Below are 14,927 nucleotides of genomic sequence, written 5' to 3' on the forward strand. Positions count from 1 at the left end.
TATGCACTTACAGCGCTACACATACATATACATACTATAAAACATATAGTTATAAAAGGTTCTCACAGAGTGAGTGCAATACCCATATGTAACTCTCTCTCTGGCCCGCCACATAGACAATATACACACATTAAATATATACGCTTATTCTAGCATTACACCAAGACAGAGCACACCTTATGTACGTATATAACGCTCATTAGCTCTTTACATCTCTATACAGAACCACAGTGTGCGCTAGCTATCTACATACGCTGTAACATATATATAAAATAAACACACACACAGAGAGAGCGCGAGAGAGCCCTTATGTAAGAGTCTCCATACACACACACCCCATATACATATATATATATATAGGGCTTATATATACCCCTATGATGTGCACCTACATACATACTAAAATATATGATACATGTGCTATATACTTATATAAATGCTCCATGTATATATAAAAAAAAAATACAGTGTAATTTATATATAATATACTTACACATATAGAAACCATTATATATGTTATACTGTCCCCATCGATATATATAGCACATATGTATTTTATATATACACTGACATATAACTACATAACTGTATATATTATAGATAGAAAATAAATGCATATAGTTTGCTAAAAGGAGTTTTAAAAAAGCATTTGCACTTGTGTATATACACAGATATAAAATGTTCATCGCTATATGTATACAAGATATTATATAACATTTATAGATAATTAGAATATGTTACAGAATTATATACATACATGTATCATATAGAGTAATCTCATATGTATATACACACGTCAAGCCAGATTAAGATGGGTGTGTGTGTATGGCCAGACACAAAAAAGGGGGGGGGGGGGGGGGGGGGGGGGGGGGGGGAACGGACACAGTGTCTCCTCCCCCCTCCCCCGTGTATTGTCATAGACATACATATGAGAAAGACAGATAGAGACCGTTCTATAATCATGTAACACTGTAGCATTCACTATCCTGGTAGATAATATAGACTTCATATGTGTGTGCACACACACGCCCTGGACCCTTATATAATGAGGTTAACTCTTTTTGTAGCGCTCTCTCCCTCTCTCGCAATATTTGTAGAAAATAGATTATAGTTTATATATTTTATGCATGTGCACACATCTCTACTCTTGTGTAACGCCAGCCATATATATGTGTATGCACATACACTCCATAAAATGTTCCCTCTGTCTAACCATCTGTATGTAATATAGTACCTATCTTATACATTTTGTATACACAGAGACCCTTCTATAAATATATGACACTGTCTATATACGTACGTATTTAAAGAGTATAAAATATACTATAAACTAAAGATCATATATTGTTTATTTATATATGTGTGTACCTGTATACACACAAGAGTGCCTCTCTGCTTACACCTACACACACACGGGGGGGGCAGACACCCTTCTATAATTATGTAACACACTCCATGTGCTTCTATAGGATATAGTGTGTATATTTGTGTGTATGAATGCGTACGTATGTATATACACATGCACACATACAGAATATTTCTCTCTCTAGTCAGCTATATAGAGTGCTAATGTATATTTTATATATATGTGTCTGTGTATGCAGGCATACAGAGCGTTTTATATATGGGGGGGCAGAAAAACAGCAAGAGTGTTCCATAACTAATACTCTCACAAGCCATCCTTTTTTTTAAATACAGATGTGCATATATAAATACATACACTATAAATATATATACACACACACAGCTCTTTATATAACCACATAACACTATCTACCTTAATAGATACACAGAGCCTTAAATAACTATGTAACTTGCTATCCATATAGTATACATTTATATGTATGTTTTACATCTTCAGTGTAATGTTTGTGTGTGTGTATCTATATACATAAATACAAATGTATATTATATAACACAATAGCTGGAGAGAAGGGGAACGTGCTATTTAGTTACAGAAGGGTCTCTGGCTCTCCAGCCATCTATATATATGTATAGGGTATATGTGTATGTATACCTGTGTATATAAATGTGTGTATATATATACGTACACACACACATATATATAAAATACACATATACACATACATATAGAGACCCTTAAATAGCTGTGTAAAAGTCTTGCTATTGCTATATTATGGATGTATATGTATGCACATGTATGCACAGAGCGACCCTTACAGAAGTCTCTAGATGTTGATTGTATAATAGCTAATACAAACACATACAAAAGTGTAATATTCATAGGGCTGGATATATAAATAAGGGTCTGTGCATTGTATCTAAAAAATATGCATGCCAGTGGCTAGAGTGTGGCACAGTTGCAGACGGAGGGGGGGGTCTCTCTCCCTCTCTCTCCCTCCCTCCCTCACCCACCTGTGTGTACATAAATATACGCTTAAAAACTGTATGGACGTGCGGGGAACGTTTCGTTCTCAGCCTCCCTGTTCCCGCACAGCCCCCCTGACACCGGCAGCCCCGCAGGGGCCGCCCGCCCGTACCTGCCGCCGCCTCCCCGCCTCAAGGGGAGCCGCCCGCGACGCCCCCGCGAGCCCTCCGGCGCCGCAAGATGGCGGCCGCAGCGCCGCCTGCGGGGCCGTCGCGTAATGGCGGCGGCCGAGTCGCGAGGCGCGGGCGCCCCCCTGCGGCCGGTGGCGGGGCGGGCTCCAGCGGCCAGCCCGAGGCCGACCCACGGCCCCCGCTGCCGGGGCTGCTCCGGGGGCTCCTCGACCCGCCGGGCCCCGCCGTGGAGCGGGAGAGGCCTCCAGGACTGACCTGGAGCGGCCGCAGGGCCCGTCGCTTCCCTCGGGCGTCGCAGGAGAGCAGGCGGCCCTTACCGCTCGATCCCGCAGCCAGGGGTCGGTCCGGCGAGGACCCGAGGCAAACGGCGAAGGGCCGCGTCGGGGGCGACTCTTCCAGCCCCAGCACGGCTGCTGCGGGGCCCCACGGCGGTCACCTCGGTCCCCTCCGAGGCGGTCGGCCCGGCCCGACGAGCCGCAGCTGTGAGGCGAAGGGCGAGGGGGAAGCGGCAGAGGGGCCAGAGGGGTGTGCCTGGGGCAGGCAGGGGAGAGGTGCGCATTTCTCTTCCCTAGCAAGCTATAAACGGCGGGGGGGGGGGGGGAGGGATTCTTTTCTCTGAAAGTAAATGTTTCATTCCAGAAATTGACACATTTTTGTTTTTTTAACCTTTTATTTAAATCTCTTCATATTGAAAAATAAAGGTTGAAATGAAACATTTTCAGACTATTTCTCTCTGTTTTAACTGAAGGGGAGGCAGGGGGGCAAAACCCTCTGCTGAAGGTGGCCCAAGTGTATAAAATGCAGCCACCACAAAAGCAAACAATTTTCCCACTGAAAAATACTACCCAGCTCTGGTAACGTTTGATCTTATATTCCCGTATCTGTCTGAAAAAGCAATTCTCTTATCTCAAACATACCTCGCTTACCTACCATTTACAGGAGAAGGAGCCCCTAGAGCTGGAGAAGGAGCCCCTAGAGCAGCGGGTGCTGGCCCCTGCCCAGCAGCAGCTCCCCTTTCAACCTGCTCCTGGCCTGGCCTCTCTCGGGATTGCTGCCATCTCCCACATGCTGGGGGAAAGGGAGCAGTAGATGCCTCTGGAAATCAACAATGCCAGTGCCCAAACTGGATCAGCTCCTGCTGATGGGCAAATCCTGCCTGCTCCAACTACTTCCAAACATTAATAAATGTAGAAGTACAGAAAATCTTGGTCTCAGCATTGCTCAGGCGATCCACAGCTGCAAGTCTGGGACTGGGCTACCTTCAGGCAAAGCCAAGTTAACAGAGCTCTTTTTCCAGCCTGAGCAGCAGTGGTGGTGTAAGGTCCTCTGCCCCTGTGCTACAGGGATGTCTTGAGCTGACATAATTATCAAGGTCTAAAAATATCCACCTCTACTCAGTGCACCCTGACTTCCTGCCTTGTCAGTCAGCCATACACAACAAAGAATTGCTGGTCAGGCTCTGTCTCACTGATGCTGGGGACAGCTCTCACACAGATGCTGGGACAGGGTGGTGGTGCTGGGAGCCAGAGACCAGAGCTATGGGGCTTGCAGCAAACAGCCAAGCGATCCCCCTCGAGCTAGGAGGTGAGATGGCTTTGTGCCCTCGATGAGCTCAGGCAAGCAGTCTCTCTCAGAGACTCCCTACTGCAGCAGGGAGGCATAAGCCTTTGGCTGACTGTGGGCTGGCTGAGTCGTTTCACAGAGGGGTAAGCAGCCTGGCCATGCTGGGTACTGGCTTTGACAGGAACCTTCTTCAGGCTGAACACTGACCCAAATCAATCAGCTTGTCAAGCCTCCTTACTGCACCCATCTCATAAGCAACTCTCCCTAGAAAAACGTCTGTCTGAAAGGGGATTATACAGCATGATCAATTCTGCTCTGCCTTAGCGTGCTCTCCTGCTCACCCTGCTGCCCTACGATTCACTGCACGGGGCTTGAACCCTTCTGAACACCACAGCAAGGTGAGGCCCGCAACAGCTCTGCTGTCCTGGTGCAAGGTGTATCTGATGGGCTGCAGTCACCCCTCACACCACGCCGCCCAGAGGAAGAGTTACCACGGAATAAAATAGTGTGTGAGGAAACGTGAGGTAAACAGGTCGTAATGCGGCGGTAGGACAGCCAGACTGAGTTGCAGCTCCCTGTGTGTCTTGCTCGAGGCCTGGTCTGTGTGAGAAACTTCATGCTTTTTTTTAAAGAAATGCACTTTACAATCGTATCTGAGAGTAAGCAACTCTAAAGCCAGGAGTTTACAGAGAATTACACTTGCCTGCGGGGCTGCCAACCACGTGTAGTTCCCAGCTGACAAATGCTCTGAGTGCAAAATGGCTTGAGCCCAAGCTATTTAAAAAGAGAGCTGGAATTAGGTACTTGGTACATGCAACTAAGCTGATGGTGGTATTATATCATTCATAGCCTTACATTCCAGCCCAAACATGTCAGACAAATCATTTTCCTCCCACAGCAATGATCCTTTTGGAGCCCTGAGGAGACTTCAAAACCTTTTGTGAAAACATTAACTCTACTGGGCGGCATTTTATAATTTATAAAAATGGCACAAAATGACTGAAGTGGTTATGAGGTACAGAGAAATCCAAGTTCCCTGGCTGTACAAAAGGCAGAATAGTCAGCTTCACTTTCAAGACCAAAATTTGCAACCATATAAAATCCATTTCTGAGAGGTCTGACACAGTGAGCCTCTTTATACTGCCACAATCACTGCACAGCCTGACAGCACAGAAACAGCTGCCCTGAAGAAACCCTACTGCCAGGCTATATGCAAAAGTTAAAAGGAAGTTTGTACCTGAACCATGCTTTGAAGAAAATCTGAACAATACCTGTCCTCCATCATATGCAAGTTAAGCTTTATCAAAGATGCCAGCTCTATCAGCAATAAACCTATGCAAAATTTCAAGAGAGAAAAACTAATACCTGCCACAGCATTGCATCTTTGTTTGACACACCCATCCTTGTCATGAGCTAATTTTGCCCTCTTTGTATCTGGTGCTACTCGTCACATCTAATGAGGCAAAAGGAGTGTTATTCCATTTTAGCATTGTGTGGATTAAACACAGCTTCCTTAGCAAGGGGGCTCCCATTACTGAATTCGTCCTCTGGGCAAAGCCACAGCTGAATTGTGAAATGCCCTTCTCTTGATTAAATATATCAATTCATGAGTTGCCAGCTTGGGATAGAGAATAGAGGAATATTAAGAGAGCCTCTATGCAGGCAAACATGTCACTGCGAGACATGCCCCTCTATTTTAACGTTGCCGTGGCATGCCTGGTCTTAAGACCTAATGCCAGAACTTCTTGAGTAACAACATTTTAGCCAAGAAACAGAAATATCTGATCTGTAACAATAACAGGGAAATTTATCAAAAAAAAAATCTCTCTCTATAAAGGGGAAAAATTTCCAATCAAAGCTCAAAAAAAATCCCCCTCCCAGGAGGAGTCTGGCAGTGAACAAGGACTGAGCCATGCGAGTCAACCTTGTGTTCAAAGCACACCAACCTGCTGGCACATGGCCACGGAGATGCAGCCATCCTGCCTCCAGTCCCTCTGCTGAGAGCAGAGAGTGACGTGCTGGGAACCTGTGGGAACTGTCACGTGTGCTTCCAGCTTACGTGTCACGAGCTCCTGAAGGATGCTGCTGGGAAAGATGGTCGTGAGCTCATGTCTTAAAGAGCTCATCTGCTGACAGTTAGTTTGGCCCCTCTTTTATTGTGTTTGCTGTATCATGAACATATATATCTATATGCATAAATATATTTTTCTCCCTTTAAAAGCCTCTCTCCCCATTACCTGTGATAATGGAGAGTTTTAGAGGGCTATTTCTTTTCAAAGCGACTGTGATTATGTGCGACCTTTGCTTCCAAGTCATTCACACAGAAAGCACAGACAAGCCCCCCTCCCTGCTGTGAGGTGACAGCTCTGTCTGGTTCTGCAGGGCGTTGGTATTCATAGCTCTACGAGGTCATCGCTGGAAAAAACCTTGACGGTGATGTGACCTGGCACCTCGTCGGCTTCTTGGCTGCCTCTCCCTCGGAGCTGCAGAGTCTGCTCTTCTCTGGGGTCACTGGGTGAAGCTGCGAGCAGCGCCTGTCCAAGGAACTGGTCACACAAGATGTTGCTGTTCCAGACCTAGAGACAAGGGGACAGAAATAACCCCAGCTGAAGCACTGCTTCTCTTTCACACTTTACTCAAAAGGGTTGTGCTGGAGGAAGGTCACTCTCATTAACCCCTTGGAAGAGAGTGAGGAGGGGGTGTAAATCTAAATTTAGCTAATTGTCTAGTAAGCATGTGGGAAATTCTGGATTTGCATGCTCATTTACATATGCTATGCAAATAAGGAGCTAAATGCAGCTTATTGCTTTCTAGGTCACAGCCTGCCTAGAAGAGGAATAAAAATTACTGGTTTGAACTCATCAGCAGCAAAAAACCTATACAGTCTGCCTGTCTGTGCCACTCTGCCTGCTTGTGCTCACCTCTGCAGTGTCTACCGTGCTTTTCCTCTGTGTTAGAGCTAGGTCCACTCTGCCCGAGTGCTCCTTAAGTGTCATCAGTCGCTGTTCTATGGAAAAGACTGGGGCTAGAGAATCAGTTGAGCAGCTAAACAGCATCAGGACAGTAAGGGGGGCAGTGGTTCTCACACTTTTATCCTGGTTAACCATCACGTGAAGGAAGAATCTACACACATCACGCCATTCAGACCAGTGACAGTGTTGTGCTCCCCTGCCTGTCTCTGGTAGCCCACCCCATGTGGTTTATCTCACCTGGACAATGATGGGACTGTCGATGTTCTTCCTGTAGAAAATCACTTGTGTGTTGAAGACGGCACTGGTAGTATCGTGCTGTACAGGGGAGCGCACTTTTTGGTTCTCACACTTGATGAGCACATAGGGATCTGCTCCTAGAACACAGCAGCATGGCCATTAGGACACAGAATGGCAGCTGAGAACCCCAGAAACCCAGCAGGAGCAACGTCCTCCTGTGGCTGGCATCACTGCTAGTAAGCATGGGAACAGGACAGCAGAGCACATCACATCCACACGGCTGGTTTCCTAACTGGCAGAGGTGAAATACCTCATTTATGTCAGTAACAACTGGATGCTCAGAGCTGGAAGCTGAGCACCGTTTGCCAAGAAACCAGCTCACTCCTTGGTTGGGATTGCGATCTTCCCACATCCCCTTGCTGCACATCCTCCTGGCTCATCTAACAAAGTCTTCCAAGTGAAACTCCCTGACACTGCTCAAGACATAAAAGCCAAAATGCATCTGCACGTATGTAATCTGATTTCTAGTTCGGGCTCCTGGGTCAAAACAGAAGGTCAAAACTTTTTGTCATCCACAATTCCTAAGGAGGACAAGGACAGGAACTGCACAGAGCTGCTTTTAGATCACTGAATACACATCTCAGTGCCTAGCTTGAAAATGCTGTCTACTGCACTCTGATATGAGCATTAATGTTAGGAGGTAATTTTCATGAAGCAGTTGCTCTTCCAAAAAAATAAAATATTGTCAAAACCCATAGGAGTGCACTGGTTGCAACAGTATTTTCTGTAGGAAACTGTCAAAGCAAGTCCTCCACAGTTTCTCATTTAATTCCCATGAACCTGATAAAATTTCTTTGGTTCTGTCATTTGGGTCTATGTTATTTTAAAGTTTAAATTACCATAATATATTTGTATCTATCATAGGTCCCAGTTAATATTTTAAATTACACTTTAATCATATGTAACCCACTGAGAAAAGTCAACATTCTAGAAATGCTTTGTTGTTTTTACATTGAACATTTCCAGTTTGTTATAAATGATGTTTTCTTTCCATTCCAATGGGAGCAAGAACTGATCTGGAAAAAAACCTGCCTTTACCCTGGAATGGAACAGACCACTCCACTTTCTAATTAACTTTAATTAAACACAGGCACTACATATTTTTTTTTTTGTATTTCAACACAAGTATTTCTATCTATTCCTAGTGTTAACAACAGCATGTCTATTTTTCCCACCCCTTTCTACTTTTGTGATACGGATTTTAAATAAAGTAACTGAGTGTGCGTAAGTGCAAGTCAGGCTCATGATCGTTTCTTACACACGTTTTATTCCCCATCTACTTGAAAATGCCACCACTGGAATGACAGCCATACGGCAGCATGATTTTAAGGCAGCTTTCATTTTTAAACAATTCATTCCCTGTATGATTTTCCTCAAATGCATCACTCGTTTACAGGAACAGATACTAACATCTCACACAAGCAAACCACATAACAGCTACATCCAAAACAGAAGGAGCTCCTTCCGCTGATGAGAAAGAAGAAGATTTTTCCATATGTTGCGCTGTGATTACACCTGGCCAGACACGTGGAGGCCTGTTACCCTGACAACATATCACACTTCCTACAGCAGGTAGCGATGCATTGGCTTTTCTGATAGGCAATTACTTTCTGTGTCACTGAACGTGTGGATTTAGCTCTGGGGCACGAGGCAGCACCACGCTGTGTAATCAGTGATGGAAGAGCTCCACCCTTTGCAAAGAGATTTGGAAAATAGATCTGAATAAAATGGGGTCCTGCATGAGACAGCCACAGGCTAAGAGCAAAGCAACATCTGATTAACAGTAATCAAGAGACACAGAGGATAAGAAGTGGTGGGGAAAGTGGTGGGCTTTAAGAGTTAACAGGTGAATTTGCTGGACCGAGAAACTATTAATGAAGGGACTTATAAAGGAAATGGAAAGATAATGTTTAAAAGAAACGTTTAAATTCTCAGAACAAGCTCAAAAAAAAGAGGGAGGTAGAAGAGGGACACGAATGGTACCTGCACAGCACGGCCTCACGATCGCATTGCTGAATGGCCAGTTGTATTAGGAGGACTGGCTTCAAGCCCAGAAGAAGTGAGAAATGGGAGAGCTGCACATGTGGGATGGAACAAGAGGTGTTCTCAGCCACAGTTGGTTCAGTTCTTTGCAGCTCCATGCCTGGTTTATTTACAGGATGGTGACAGCGCAGAAAGGGCTACTAATGTGGAAAAGCAATATCCTAGCATTCACCATAAGCTGAGCAGGGAAACAACTGGAGCTGCTACTCTGGCAAATGTTCTGGCAGAGAAAGGAGGACTCGGTTCAGTTTTCAGTTACACGTGATTCAAGCTACGCCGTGAGCACACAAGGTGCATGAACAGCACCTGCATAAACAGCTGTTCCATCTTTCTCCTACGGCCACGATGCTGTATTGGGAAGTTGTAGGGAAGAACAGCACAAGAAAAAGCTGAAATCTGTGAAGACCAGAAACACATGAGCAGTAATGACAGCTGTCCTAACATTTCTAAGACTTAAAGAAATCTATGCACAGTTATCTAAGGCTAACATATTTTTTGGCAGGGAGGGAAGGGGAAGATTTGGACTAAAGATCTAACATCCACATCATTCAGCACTGTACAAAACACAAGAGGCTTTCTTGAGAAAAAGTTCTCATAGACGTTCCTGCTCTTCTCCAGACAGACTGCTCCTACGGGTATACCAAGCACGACGACAAACCCAGTCACTAGAAAAAGACGTGGGCCAAACACAGCAGACAGTGCTAAGACATGAGGGCTGCCTTGAAAATTGCAACAGGTTGTTCTGCCTTCTGCAGCTGAGTCCTTTTTCAGGTGATGCCTTTTAGCTTCTCCTGCAGTACTGATAATAAATAAGAATATTTCCTCCGGTATCAGCAAATTCCCTCCCTCCCTCCTCCATTTTCTCTCCCTTTCCTTTCTTGTGCTTTTGCTGAATATTTACCAGCTGCTTTTTGCCCTCTCCTTCCTTCTATTTCTCAGACTGTTCCCAGGGCAACTGCCACTAAAGGCACCAGATACTCCCTTTATCAGGAATGTTATGTACCAGGGATCACAACACCTAGTTTAGAAAAGAAATAGCGAAATGCAATTACACGTGTGAATTCAGCATGGAATTCCAGTGGAAAGACTTAATGCAAAAGACCATTTGTTCTGGAAGATAAACTGTTAGGAAAAGAGTGTGACAGACAGTAGCAAGAGCAATTTTTAAAACAGACTTGGGAATGTGAGAGAGAAGTGCACAGCACTTCCCCATCTTCTTGCAAACCTGCCACCATACTTGGCTCGCAGATAGCTGGATCAACTTCAGCACAAGCTAACTCAGAGAGGTACTTCAAGAGAAGCAGTCAATATGCACTGATTCTAGACAGCTAGATTCATCTGTTACTCTTGTCAACAGCAAGCCATCCATTACTTTTTCCAGACGGCACAATGGATCACAGACAGCAGCAAGGAAGAGCTTTCAAATAAACATTTAAAATAGAGATTAAACAGCCTTCCTCTGGCAGGGAGCAGGGTTCTGATGACAACCAGTTCATGAGCCAGGCTGGGTGTGTACTTGCTATGCAATCTTCATTCTCCTCCTGGAGTTGCTCAGAAAGTTGTGTGCAACTCTCAGACAGCGACGGGCTTATGTGATGAACAGTTCATTTAAGTCTAAGATCCCTCTATCCAAGATACACCAACAAAAGGTGTTCGGGTTCCTCTTACTTTACACAGCCACATACACCGGTGTCAGAGTATAGAGATATCCTGGTGTTTTCAGGACAGTTTGTCACAGAAATGTAATGAGATGTCTCAGCTCTCACAGGCTCTACAAAGAAACATAACTTCCTTCATTATCATCAAGTTCTGTCTTCTCTTTGTGCTAAGGGACGATAGCGATGCTTCACACAAATCAAGCAGGGAGCTGGACAAGGGGGAATACAGCTGACTGATGACAGACTGAGCAGAAGAAAAGCAGCAGCTTGAGAGCTGAGATGCTGCAGATCAGTAGATCGAGAAATCAAGAAACCCTTGTGAAAAGCACAGAGGGGATAATCTGACACAGCAGCTCACATGGAAACAAGTTGCTATCAACCTTTGCAGCCAGAAAATGAGTAACCTGTGTGTGAGGCCCTCTTCGCAGCAAAGACTACCACTTAATGTACCCATTTTCTACTTGAATAAACATTGACTGTGCCTAACCTGAAGGGAAACCTCTCCTTGTCGCTCCCAATGGGAGTTGCCATGTGGCCTTTTCCCTCATCTCACAGTACCGATTAGACAGGAGGCTGCTGCTGATTTTTAAGTCAGGTTCACATCAGGAAATGCTCCTGGTGGCAGGTAAAGCTGCAATTTGGTAACTACCCACGTGACTGAGGTCTAAACTCACTTGTGAGATAGCTGATTTGAGATCCCAATGCAAATAAGTCTTTTTTGAATACCTGGCTGCTATTTCTCCTTGAGATAAGCATGGGAAAGCGTCCAGACATGGATTCAGAAAAATCAGAGAGAGAGAAGCCAAGGAGATGAGAGATGACAATGAGTTGAATTCTTTTGTGGCAGTATTAGGAAACAATCTCAGAATATGCAATATTTAACGTCACACATTAACACATCACTTCCTAGTGTGTATTTACAACCCAGCCATAAAGTGTGCTTCGGTGAATTTCTATATACAATCTTTTTAATCTAAAATACAAACAAACAAACAACAACAACAAAAAACACCAAAGATGAGAAATGTGCCATATCCAGCTTTTCACATTACCAAAAAATGGACACTAGTATCAATCAGGAACTTTGCCAAGCTTCCCAGCAAGGCGCCTTTAGAAGGCAGAGTGCCAGCTATGGGTGTTGGCCTTGTCACTGCACAGCTTGCTTTTATTGTGTAGCACAAATGTGCACATTTGGCTTCACGATTTTCTTATTTATGCACTCTACCAACTCCATTTGTCTAAAGCTGCCGTAAGAAGTGCCATTCTGTAAAACAATCTATGAATGTACCCTGTGAGACGGAGATACTTATAGAAAAAACAATGCTGATAAGAAACATTCAGAAGAACTCAAGACAACAGGGAAGCTGCTGGAGTGAATCATCTCAGCTTTCCTTCAGTGCCTTATGAACACATGAGATTTGGTACCACAGACTGAAAAGAAATAAAAAAGCTTTTACTAAAAGCTTTCCATTGACACAAAAGCAAAATATTTTAACTTTGTTGGTGAAGATTTACTCAAAGACAAACAATAAGATACATTTAGGTTTTGTGTTCGAATTTTGCTTATATTTAAAGAGAACATCCGTGAGTCCATTTCCTATGTACAGTTCTTCCCACAACAGGATACCTGTTCAGTTTTGTCAGGGTAATTATAAGTCCAGCTGGGTGCTGAAGATGCTTCTGCTCAACCTGAACATGTGTGGTAGCACTGGGTCCTAAAGGTATTTGGGTGTGTGCTGTACTTTAGAGTATCTCTTACACATTGTTTTTAAGTTTCATTTGTATATTCCTGAGCTCTGTGTCACAATGCACCCGATCCAACAATGTTCTCCGGGACGAAGCTTGCTCTTTGGCAGCTGTAGGCAATTGTTTTGAATGATCTTGTCAAGATTGTAATTGTGCTAAGGATTGTGAAATGCTAAGGGAGGAGAATTGGCTTTTATTGCTTGATTGCAGGGAATGTTAGAGAAAAATGTTCAAGGAATTTTAAACAGAGAAAAAAAATCCTTAAAAATGAAAATGTCCTTCTCAGGGCAAGAACAAGAACACACTGCCTCTTTTCAAAGCAGTGCTCTGCTATTTCCTTCACGGATAGCCCCTTCAGTCTCATCCACCCATCCTGACTTTCTGAGAATATGGAATTACAGGGCTTATTTACTTGAGGTGTTTGTATCTCATGTTTTTCAAGAGAAGTAACAAGAAAAATGAACTGAAGCAATTCCTACATCTCTTCCCTCTAACATTCCTGTCCCCTGAAGAGACAAACAGAGTTAACATAAAGGGTCTTGCACAGTGAAAAGTGGATTCACTCACTGTTTGGTTGGTGCAAAGAACAACTAGGAAAATGAAACTGCAACCAAATCGTAGCCATCTGGTAGGAGAAATTTTACAGCTGCTTCACGAGACTGAAGATGAACTGTACTACAGGTCTAAGTTTAATGACTTCTCTACCACAAGGAGTTAACGAAACTGAGTTCCGCATCTTAAAGTAAAGAGAGATGAATAGTTACCTGGAGCAAACACAGCCAGTGTTCCAGCAAACTCTTCAGTTTCCTATTCCAAGTTTACTGTAGTATCTTTGCCCCTTTGCTTTCCCTCCTATCAATCACTTACTGCTGGATGTGTCTGACTTTTTCTATTCCACCGGTCATGGAAAGTGAAGGATGACATACAGAGAGTGGGAGTAGAAAATGAGGAAGCAAATAACAACTGGACAAGTTTCCAAATTAGCTGTCAACATCAAGCGCCATAAAGACATTTTAGTGTTCTTATTTCAGGATATTTCCTTTGACATGTAGAAAGACAGTCCAGCACATGTCATTTAACCTCTCCCTCTCTTAGTTTACCTAACTGGAAAGGGTTATTTGAATACCATAATTTCTTCCCTGAAGTGCTATTATGCCTACGGTAATGAAGAGCAAAGTGCTCTGAAGGCCATGAAATACACCATAAGAGTCTGTGCTATTCAGCTGTCTCCCTGCATGTTTTAAACTTAGAAAACAAATGTCCCTGAAAGGCCAATTTCTTACCAACCCCTACAAAAAGCTTCTCACAAGAGTCTCGCTACTATTATTGCTCTTGACTAGCATAGATGACACATGACTCTTGCTGTTTTACATCATCTTATTAATCTGAGCTCTCCTTTTGAGAAGATCTTACAATGAGTTGCAAAAAATTCCCACAAACTTTCAGTTTGTTTGGATAACTTCTAAGTGCTTACATATTGACTTAGGTCAGCTTTGGAGGACTGAAGAAGCCCTTTCCACTCTTCTAGACTCGCTTTACACTTACCACCTGATCTATCTTGCTTCTGTAAACCTTCTGCAGAGTGAATTTTGATTTGGGTGATTCTCCGTGGATAGCCACAAAGAAGACTCCAACATGTCATTTTAGGTTTATCTGCTGTCAGCTCTCTGAAAAATCAAAGCAAAGCAATTGAAGCAATGAATGTCAAGCAAACTATCAATGGTTGCATAATTTTGGCCTTTTCAGAACCTGAGATTTGTTCACGTTTGTTATACAGAAATAACACTTACAAAAATAAAATCAAAGTAAACCAAATATATAGCATTCCTTGCATAACAGCTACACAAAAGTAGCAGGAAAAAAGAATTCTGAAACATGGGAAAAAAATATCAAAGCAAGACAGATGTTCAGTGGGCCTGATTTCAGCAAGCAGTAGTTCTACCTTCACAAATAACCCCTAGTTTCAAATGAGATTGGTTAAAGACAAATAGTATCAACTGTACCAGCAACAACCAGTGCTCAGGGTTCTGATCTAGAACTTGAGGCAACTACAGAAACCCAACTAAAAGGTCAAAAGTCCCAGACTCAGTTGTCCTTGGGTCTCTAAGCAAAAATGTCCTGAGCACAC

The 14,927-nt window shown here is 43.6% G+C and overlaps 1 protein-coding gene across 7 annotated transcripts in view; it reads right to left on the reverse strand.

Moving 5' to 3' along the window:
* Nucleotides 1-14,927, reverse strand: part of CAPN6 (calpain 6) — a 70,379-nt gene that overhangs the window by 6,195 nt on the left and 49,257 nt on the right. For 5 of the 7 annotated variants that reach the window (XM_067004978.1, XM_013185174.3, XM_048070620.2 and 2 more), the window contains 3 exons: nt 14,345-14,466; nt 7,293-7,429; nt 2,776-6,659 (listed from right to left, as the gene is read on the reverse strand). In XM_067004978.1, the coding sequence (XP_066861079.1) occupies nt 6,477-6,659; nt 7,293-7,429; nt 14,345-14,466 (442 nt within the window). In that variant the 3' untranslated portion in view covers nt 2,776-6,476. Of the gene's footprint in view, nt 1-2,775; nt 6,660-7,004; nt 7,091-7,292; nt 7,430-14,344; nt 14,467-14,927 lie in introns of those variants that run through there. The other 2 variants (XM_067004980.1, XM_048070618.2) reach the window with 2 other exon arrangements.

This window comes from Anser cygnoides, chromosome 13 (assembly GCF_040182565.1).
Source record: "Anser cygnoides isolate HZ-2024a breed goose chromosome 13, Taihu_goose_T2T_genome, whole genome shotgun sequence".
Classification (NCBI taxonomy): Eukaryota; Metazoa; Chordata; class Aves; order Anseriformes; family Anatidae; genus Anser; species Anser cygnoides.